This window comes from Engystomops pustulosus, chromosome 4, assembly GCF_040894005.1.
Source record: "Engystomops pustulosus chromosome 4, aEngPut4.maternal, whole genome shotgun sequence".
NCBI lineage: Eukaryota > Metazoa > Chordata > Amphibia > Anura > Leptodactylidae > Engystomops > Engystomops pustulosus.
Window position 1 is genome coordinate 206,995,728 of NC_092414.1, and position 10,059 is coordinate 207,005,786.

The 10,059-nt window shown below is 49.1% G+C and overlaps 1 protein-coding gene across 1 annotated transcript; it reads left to right on the forward strand.

The window, feature by feature from the left end:
* Nucleotides 1-1,661: 1,661 nt before the first annotated feature.
* Nucleotides 1,662-5,247, forward strand: YJU2B (YJU2 splicing factor homolog B). Its single transcript, XM_072149713.1, has 9 exons — nucleotides 1,662-1,821; nucleotides 2,487-2,540; nucleotides 2,618-2,700; nucleotides 2,803-2,858; nucleotides 3,170-3,230; nucleotides 3,325-3,467; nucleotides 3,550-3,722; nucleotides 3,806-3,944; nucleotides 4,846-5,247. Exons 1-9 carry the CDS (start codon nucleotides 1,819-1,821, stop codon nucleotides 5,217-5,219), a joined length of 1,086 nt encoding a protein of 361 aa, XP_072005814.1. The 5' UTR covers nucleotides 1,662-1,818; the 3' UTR covers nucleotides 5,220-5,247.
* The last annotated feature ends 4,812 nt before the right edge of the window (nucleotides 5,248-10,059 follow it).

Genomic DNA, 10,059 nt, shown 5'->3' on the forward strand with positions numbered 1-10,059 from the left:
GCACAGAAAATCAGGAGCATGTCCGGCCATGTCTAGTATATTGTGCGCCTGCAGCTGTCACTAGGGGGAGGTAGGTGCATACATTTATGACACATGATGGATCTGTACGTTACTGGGTCCTTAACGGACATTTACCACCAGGATAAAAGACTGTATGCAAATGAGCCTGAGGGGCTCTAGGCTTCAGTAACGCCTATGGAACCTAGGATCAATCAGACAACCTAGGGTGAAAGTACCCTAGGGAGTCTGAAAAATAGTAATAATAAAAAAAGAAAAGATAATTAAAAAAAAATTAAAGATTCAAATCCCCCCCCTTTCCCTAGAACTGATATAAATATTAATAAACAGTAAAAATCATAAACACATTAGGTATCGCTGCGTCCGAAAATGTCCGATTATGTACCAAGTAACAGAAAATAGCGCCAAAAGTCGAAAATGGCACTTTTTTTTCCGTTTTGAAAATATAAAAAAAACAAAACAATAAAGGTTGCACAGTCCTAAAGATGATGGCGTTTTCATTGCTATAAACAGCCACAAAAAAAAATTACATCACCCACAGCTCCGTACACCAAAGTATGAAAAAGTTATTAGCTCCAGAAGATGGCAAAATGGAAAAAAAAAAAAAAAAATTTTGTACAGGGGGTTTTAATTTTTGCAAATGTATGAAAATATTAAAACCTATACAAATTTGGTGTCCTTGTGATTGTACCAACCCAAAAAAAAAAAGTAGACGTTATTTGGGGCGCACAGCGAAAGCTGTAAAATCCAAGCCCACAAGAAAACTGTGCAAATGCGTTTTTTTCACGATTGTTTTGGAATTTTTTTCCTGCTTCCCAGTACACAGCATGGAATATTAAATACCGTCACTATGAAGTGCAATTTGTTACGCAGAAAATAAGCCCTCACAGGGCAGCGGACCATCCCCATGACATATCTATGTACATTTGGTGTCCCTTTTATTTTACCAACCCAAGGAAAAAGCGAGAGGTGCAGTGTGGAGAGCACAGTGAAAAACAAAACTCATGCAGCTCCGTGGCATCGGCCGCAAGGGGTTAATCATCCTTGGTGTTACATCTGACCCCCACCCATAGGTGATCTCATACAAGTGATTTGGGGGAGGTATCAGACTTTACTGCTCTGATATTGGATCCTAAGGATGGGGCAGACTAGAACTGCAGCCACCACTAGAGGGAGCCAGTGCGGCCGCCTGAAGACAGACCTCAGTACATTAGAGAGACTATCCCTACCATCTGCTAATACAGTGTGATGGGATCTGTATATGGCGCCAACATCTCCTGTGGAGATGTATAAAGCCCATCACTTATATAATGACTACTACACCTATCATGGGGCCAACATCTTACATCCCCTATAATCTCATCACGTGGCGCCCTCTAGTGGGAGAGCAGTGGCCGCTGACATGCTGGCTGCTCCGGGACGGGCTTCATACAACACGTCAGATCCTGTGCAACTTCCTCACCAGTACATTGTACAGCACTGTACACCACAGTGCTAGCGCGTGATGGAGTTTTGTCCCTCGTGAGGCGCCGTCAGATCACGTGACCATCCCAGATCCTGCCTCTGGCACCACGTGGTACAGCGCATGTCTCCAGTTTCAGGGCTACGCTTCAGCTTGGCGGCCATTTTGTGGTAGACCGCTGTGTATTGGGAGACCTGTACATTATCGGGCTTCATCACAGCGGAAATGAGGACAAAGATTATGTGACCATTTCCTCTGTCTCATCACAACCATAACACAGGCTGGAAGGAGAGGAGAGCGAGCACCGGAGACACGTCCAGGACTGAGCCTGCGGGAGGATGGTGAGTGCCAGCGATACTGTGGATGACTACAACTCCCAGCTGGAGCTCCGCGGCAGCGGCTCTACAGCTGTCCAGGAGATGCTGGGAGTTGTAGTGCTGGACCTGATTTGGATTCTCTTGACTTCCATTTAAGTTTGTTACCTTGGGTTTTGTGATACTTGTAGTCCTCCAGTGCAAGGCCCGCGGCTGAGAGTGGTAGTCCTCCATTGCAAGGCCTGCGACTGAGGGATGTGGTCCTCCAGTGCGTGGCCCACGGCTGAGGGATGTGGTCCTCCAGTGCGTGGCCCGCGGCTGAGGGATGTGGTCCTCCAGTGCGTGGCCCGCGGCTGAGGGATGTGGTCCTCCAGTGCGTGGCCCGCGGCTGAGGGATGTGGTCCTCCAGTGCGCGGCCCGCGGCTGAGGGATGTGGTCCTCCAGTGCGCGGCCCGCGGCTGAGGGATGTGGTCCTCCAACCAATGGGTTGTGTGGTTTTGTCATAGGGTCACATTACTGACAGCTGGGACTTGTTGTTCCACTATAAATGGGAGAATGTGTCTTGTGGCTGGGACTTGTGGTGCCACAGAGGACATTGAGGATTATATTCTCCAGCCGTGTGATGGGAGCAGATGGCGTCTCCCCCACAGCACATAGTAATAATGATGTAAATGCTTTTTATCTTCCTACAGGGGGAGAGAAAAGGAACCAATAAGTATTATCCTCCAGACTTTGACCCGGCCAAGGTGAGTGCGGTGTCCCCGGCTGTCACTGGGCACGTTGTACATATCCTGCGGTGACCTCTTATTCCTCCTCTCCTCAGCATGGCTCCCTCAACCGTTACCGGAACAGTCACCCGCTGCGGGAGCGGGCCAGGAAGCTGTCCCAGGGCATCCTCATCATCAGGTGAGAGGTCACTGGGGTCACTCCTAGCGGCTTGTCAGTACATGTCACCCACAGTGTCTGCGGAGCGGTGACACCCGCTCATTCCTGTTCTTCTCTCCGCAGGTTTGAGATGCCGTATAACATCTGGTGCGACGGCTGCAAGAATCACATAGGAATGGGTAAGACGGAGACCGGTGTCCTGTAGGTCATCACCGACGTTTATTATTGTCCCGGATTAATATTGTACTACTCTGAATGTTCCTATTGCCCTGCACATCCCTGTCTAGCACTGTATGACACAAGTGTAGCGCTGCACTTATCCTGTGGGGGCGCTGCAGGGACAGGACACATCCAGATGATCGCTCAGGGACCCGGGACTTTAATGGGCTAAGTGTTGGTGGCTACTTACAGTCCTGGAGGACCCCTTTAATATCTACATCATCCGTTATATACAGGAGATCAGTCCTGACTCTGCGCCTCTCTATTTCAGGGGTCCGGTATAACGCGGAAAAGAAGAAGGTTGGAAATTATTACACAACTCCCATCTACAGGTACAGACTCCTCGAGCTTAGAGACGCTACCTGGCACCTAAATGAGCTGAGTGGTTAGTGCTGAGTATTAATGAGCCCTCTCTACCTTCTCCAGGTTCAGGATGAAGTGTCACTTATGTGTGAATTACATTGAGATGCAGACGGACCCCGCGTCATGTGACTATGTGATTGTGAGCGGCGCGCAGAGGAAGGAGGAGCGCTGGGATATGGCGGAGAATGAGCAGGTGCTCACTACAGGTGGGTGTCATGCCCCGCCCACTGAAGGGCACCAGGAGATGTTGGGGGTTCTATCACCATGGTGTCTTCTTATCACCCCCAGAACATGAGGAGAAGCAGAAGCTGGAGACGGATTCCATGTTCCGCCTTGAGCACGGAGTCAAGGACAAGGAGAAGCTCCAGAAGGCGGCGCCGTCACTGTCCGAGCTGCAGGAGGCTCAGGGTGCATGGAAGGACGACTTCGCCCTCAACAGCCTCCTGCGCAGCCGGTTCAGGGTAAGCAGAGAGCGGCTCAGCACCACGTACAGCGCTCAGTTACCACATACAGCACAAAGTACAACCTCATTGTCTCATCCTAGGAGGAGAAGAAACAGATCCGGGAGGAGGAGGAGCGGGACCAGGCTCTGCTCAAGAAGACGTCACTGGACCTCAAGCTTCTCCCCGAGGCTGAGGAGGATAAGAAGCTTGCGGCTCTACTCAAGTATCGCAGCCTGGAGTGTAAGGACAAGTCCCGGGGGTAGTGGCCATAGAGGATCAAACAGTAGTGTTAGCGTGTGGTGCCCCGGGGACCGGCAGAGGGGGTTGTGCCATTCACCATATCACAGACCTTGATGGGGTTGTCCACTCTGAGCACATAATTGATATTTTTTGTGCACCTGTGTGACATCACATGACCAGGGATATATAACGCGCTGTGCACCTGTGTGACATCACATGACCAGGGATATAACGAGCCGCGCACCAGTGTGCCATCACATGACCAGGGATATAACGAGGCGCGCACCTGTGTGACATCACATGACCAGGGATATATCGAGGCGCGCACCAGTGTGCCTGTAAAAGAGGGCCTGTAAAAATAAAAGTTCACATAACCCTTGTTTGCCTATATACAAAATAAAAATAACAAACATAAACTTGTCAGATTTCGCTGTATGCAGAAATGACTGATCTATCAAATTATAAAAACTGTTATCTGCGGGTCTATTATTTCCCATGATGAAAAACAGCGCCCAGATGTCCAAATCCGTCATAAATTAAATACTAAGTGATCAAAAGGTCGTACAGTCCTAAAAACGGTAGCAGTAAAAATGGCCCCTTACACAGCTCTGTACATCATAAATAATAGTTAGGTTTTTGGGGGGGGGGGTTTGTATGAAAGGTTTAAAGTTGTGGCGCCATTTGGAGAGAGACGTAAAAACAGCCACCGAGAAAATGGCGCAAACTAGTCACTCATCTTTCCCAGGAGCCTGATTGATGTATCGGATGCTAGTTAGCCCTCAGTTGCGTCACTTCATATCTAGACAGACTTTCTGGAGCCTGGGAAAGCTGGGTGGTGTCTCTGTACATAGAACACAGCCTCTCGCCCCCATCCACCTAATTCATCACTTCTGTATTACAGCGTATGATGAGAAGCAGCAGAAGAAGCGCTCGGAGATCAGCAGCCGCTCCTGGTTCTCCCCCAAAGTTGACAGGAAAATCCAGACAACAGGGAGTTCCCTGAAGAAGTTAATGATCCAACCCAAACCTCAGCCGAGCCCCGGGGCGAGCGCCATGGTCCTGGGGGTCGTACGACGAGCATCAAAGGACGGAGGCCAATCAGATAACAAGAGACAGACAATGGAGGGGACCGCACCCGCGCCTGGGGACAGCACAACACGGACTGTCAGTAGTACTGACCCCCCTGAACCTGAGGGTGGCGCCACCAAACCCAACACCTCTATATCTGGACTGGTCGCTGACTACTCAGACTCCAGCTCTGAGGGGGAGGGGTAGATGTATGTAATATATATTGTATATATCACTCGCTGCCTCTGTCCTCTTCATTACTCTGCATATGGAGGCGTCCAGAACACTGGAGAGATTATGATTGGCTGGGGGGTTGTTGTCCTCTGTTATCAGCCATTGTTACATCTGAGGCCCCTTTCACACCTTGTGTCCTGCGAGTGCTTGTGATGCGCAGAACTTGCATTGCACTCTGACACATTGGGGGGGGATTTATAAACGCACTTGTGCCACAATCCTCCTGGTTTTGCACCAGTTATCACGGCTTTTAGACTTTTTTTGGCACTTTCCCCGACTTGTCTGATTGCCTGTCAGCAGTGGGCGTGGCTTGCGGGAAATCGTCCGTGCACCCAAAATTCCGGCACACAGTTTAGACCAACTAACGTAGGAACTGAGAGTCTAATCTGCAGCAGAACGCGCCCTCGGACACATTGTTGCATCCTCCCCATTGTAATCAATGGGGGTTTTTTAGACTTAAGTGCAATGCGATTTTTCACTGATCACTTGCCATAGAAAAGATAGAGCTCAGTCCTGAGTCCTTATCACCCGCGTTATCTGCGTGTGAGAGACTGAACAAACTGATAACTGATTGAAAAATGTCTGTTTTTCACTGACCAAACCCTGATCAGACTCTGACGTGATCTGCAACGCAAGTGTGAAAGGGGCCTTAGGCTGTGGTCACACGTGGTGTTTTGAATGCGTTTTTTTGATGGACAGCTTAAAAACGTCCCAAAAACGCCGCGTGTGGCATCACCCTCATACACACAGGGGCGCAGCTATCGCACTCTTGGCTCACCCTTTTCTTTCTTATAATGTTGACCCTTGTCATGGCGCTTGTGCTCATTTGCGACTTGTTTGCGCCTTAGATGGTCGCCCTTTGTAGTTCCCCAAGTTATCAGCTGAATCCAGATGTGAAATTTGGGCACAAATCTCCAGCTGCCTCTGAGCAGGCGTAGACATCACCTGACAAAAGACTTTTGTTTCAAAAAGTTGAAAATTCACTAAATATAAAACGCCACTTGTACAATCTGCCATCTGCTGCATTTCCCTCCAGAGCTGTAATCATAGTGCTGCGGCCGGGGGCAGGAGGATCTATTGTTACTGTGGGATTTTGTGGGCAGTGACCTTCCTGGAGCTGCAGTATAACTGCACGGGGCTGGTGTCCATTCACTGACAGGCTGCAGAGGTACATCACTGCCCTGTCCTCATCTCCTAGCATACAGGACAGGACGCCCCAATACGACGGAGCTCCATCCTGGGAGATGTCATCCTTATTATATGGAGGTTCCCACAAATCCTGGAATCCATGGATCTTGTTCTTGTGGCTCCACCACACGCATTATACACGGGGAGCGGCTAATCCTACAACTCAGAGGAACCTTCCGACATCTGCAGGGCACACGCACCCTCAGCTTATACTGTATGATCAAAGTAGGAGGCAAGGCCGGGGTGATGAGGGGGAACCTCACCACTAGGGGGCGCATAAATACTAGAACTATCCAGCACCTCACCACTAGGGGGCACATAAATACTAGAACTATCCAGCACCTCACCACTAGGGGGCACATAAATACTATAACTATCCAGCACCTCACCACTAGGGGGCACATAATTACTAGAACTATCCAGCACCTCACCACTAGGGGGCACATAATTACTAGAACTATCCAGCACCTCACCACTAGGGGGCGCATAAATACTAGAACTATCCAGCACCTCACCACTAGGGGGCGCATAAATACTAGAACTATCCAGCACCTCACCACTAGGGGGCACATAAATACTAGAACTATCCAGCACCTCACCACTAGGGGGCGCATAAATACTAGAACTATCCAGCACCTCACCACTAGGGGGCGCATAAATACTAGAACTATCCAGCACCTCACCACTAGGGGGCACATAAATACTATAACTATCCAGCACCTCGCCACTAGGGGGCACATAAATACCAGAACTATCCAGCACCTCACCACTAGGGGGCGCATAAATACTAGAACTATCCAGCACCTCACCACTAGGGGGCGCATAAATACTAGAACTAATACTATAACTATCCAGCACCTCACCACTAGGGGGCGCATAATTACTAGAACTATCCAGCACCTCACCACTAGGGGGCGCATAATTACTAGAACTATCCAGCACCTCACCACTAGGGGGCACATAATTACTAGAACTATCCAGCACCTCACCACTAGGGGGCACATAAATACTAGAACTATCCAGCACCTCACCACTAGGGGGCACATAAATACTAGAACTATCCAGCACCTCACCACTAGGGGGCACATAAATACTAGAAGTATCCTGCACCTCATCACTAGGGGGCACATAAATACTAGAACTATCCAGCACCTCACCACTAGGGGGCACATAAATACTAGAACTATCCAGCACCTCATCACTAGGGGACGCATAAATACTAGAACTATCCAGCACCTCACCACTAGGGGCGCATAAATACTAGAACTATCCAGCACCTCACCACTAGGGGCACATAAATACTAGAACTATCCAGCACCTCACCACTAGGGGGCACATAAATACTAGAACTATCCAGCACCTCACCACTAGGGGGCACATAAATACTAGAACTATCCAGCACCTCACCACTAGGGGGCACATAAATACTAGAACTATCCAGCACCTCACCACTAGGGGGCACATAAATACTATAACTATCCAGCACCTCACCACTAGGGGGCACATAATTACTAGAACTATCCAGCACCTCACCACTAGGGGGCACATAATTACTAGAACTATCCAGCACCTCACCACTAGGGGGCACATAATTACTAGAACTATCCAGCACCTCACCACTAGGGGGCACATAATTACTAGAACTATCCAGCACCTCACCACTAGGGGGCACATAAATACTAGAACTATCCAGCACCTCACCACTAGGGGGCGCATAAATACTAGAACTATCCAGCACCTCACCACTAGGGGGCGCATAATTACTAGAACTATCCAGCACCTCACCACTAGGGGGCGCATAAATACTATAACTATCCTGCACCTCACCACTAGGGGGCGCATAAATACTATAACTATCCAGCACCTCAGCACTAGGGGGCGCATAAATACTAGAACTATCCAGCACCTCACCACTAGGGGGCGCATAAATACTAGAACTATCCAGCACCTCACCACTAGGGGGCGCATAAATACTATAACTATCCAGCACCTCAGCACTAGGGGGCGCATAAATACTAGAACTATCCAGCACCTCACCACTAGGGGGCGCATAAATACTAGAACTATCCAGGACCTCACCACTAGGGGGCACATAAATACTATAACTATCCAGCACCTCACCACTAGGGGGCGCATAAATACTATAACTATCCAGCACCTCACCACTAGGGGGCACATAAATACTAGAACTATCCAGCACCTCACCACTAGGGGGCACATAAATACTAGAACTATCCAGCACCTCACCACTAGGGGGCACATAAAAACTATAACTATCCAGCACCTCACCACTAGGGGGCGCATAAATACTATAACTATCCAGCACCTCACCACTAGGGGGCACATAAATACTAGAACTATCCAGCACCTCACCACTAGGGGGCGCATAAATACTAGAACTATCCAGCACCTCACCACTAGGGGCACATAAATACTATAACTATCCAGCACCTCACCACTAGGGGGCGCATAAATACTATAACTATCCAGCACCTCACCACTAGGGGGCACATAAATACTAGAACTATCCAGCACCTCACCACTAGGGGGCGCATAAATACTAGAACTATCCAGCACCTCACCACTAGGGGGCACATAAATACTAGAACTATCCAGCACCTCACCACTAGGGGGCACATAAATACTAGAACTATCCAGCACCTTACCACTAGGGGGCACATAAATACTAGAACTATCCAGCACCTCACCACTAGGGGGCACATAAATACCAGAACTATCCAGCACCTCACCACTAGGGGGCACATAAATACTAGAACTATCCAGCACCTCACCACTAGGGGGCACATAAATACTAGAACTATCCAGCACCTCACCACTAGGGGGCGCATAAATACTAGAACTATCCAGCACCTCACCACTAGGGGGGCACATAAATACTAGAACTATCCAGCACCTCACCACTAGGGGGCACATAAATACCAGAACTATCCAGCACCTCACCACTAGGGGGCGCATAAATACTAGAACTATCCAGCACCTCACCACTAGGGGGCACATAAATACCAGAACTATCCAGCACCTCACCACTAGGGGGCACATAAATATTAGAACTATCCAGCACCTCACCACTAGGGGGCGCATAAATACTAGAACTATCCAGCACCTCACCACTAGGGAGCACATAAATACTAGAACTATCCAGCACCTCACCACTAGGGGGCACATAAATACTAGAACTATCCAGCACCTCACCACTAGGGGGCACATAAATACTAGAACTATCCAGCACCTCACCACTAGGGGCACATAAATACTAGAACTATCCAGCACCTCACCACTAGGGGGCGCATAAATACTAGAACTATCCAGCACCTCACCACTAGGGGGCACATAAATACTAGAACTATCCAGCACCTCACCACTAGGGGCACATAAATACTAGAACTATCCAGCACCTCACCACTAGGGGGCACATAAATACCAGAACTATCCAGCACCTCACCACTAGGGGGCACATAAATACTAGAACTATCCAGCACCTCACCACTAGGGGGCACATAAATACCAGAACTATCCAGCACCTCACCACTAGGGGGCGCATAAATACTAGAACTATCCAGCACCTCACCACTAGGGGCGCATAAATACTAGAACTATCCAGCAC

Bases quoted from the DNA above. Each gene is read 5' to 3' on its own strand.
- YJU2B (XM_072149713.1), top strand. The intron at 2,541-2,617 runs GTGAGTGCGGTG...TCCTCTCCTCAG, and splicing joins CAGACTTTGACCCGGCCAAG to CATGGCTCCCTCAACCGTTA. The intron at 2,701-2,802 runs GTGAGAGGTCAC...TTCTCTCCGCAG, and splicing joins CAGGGCATCCTCATCATCAG to GTTTGAGATGCCGTATAACA.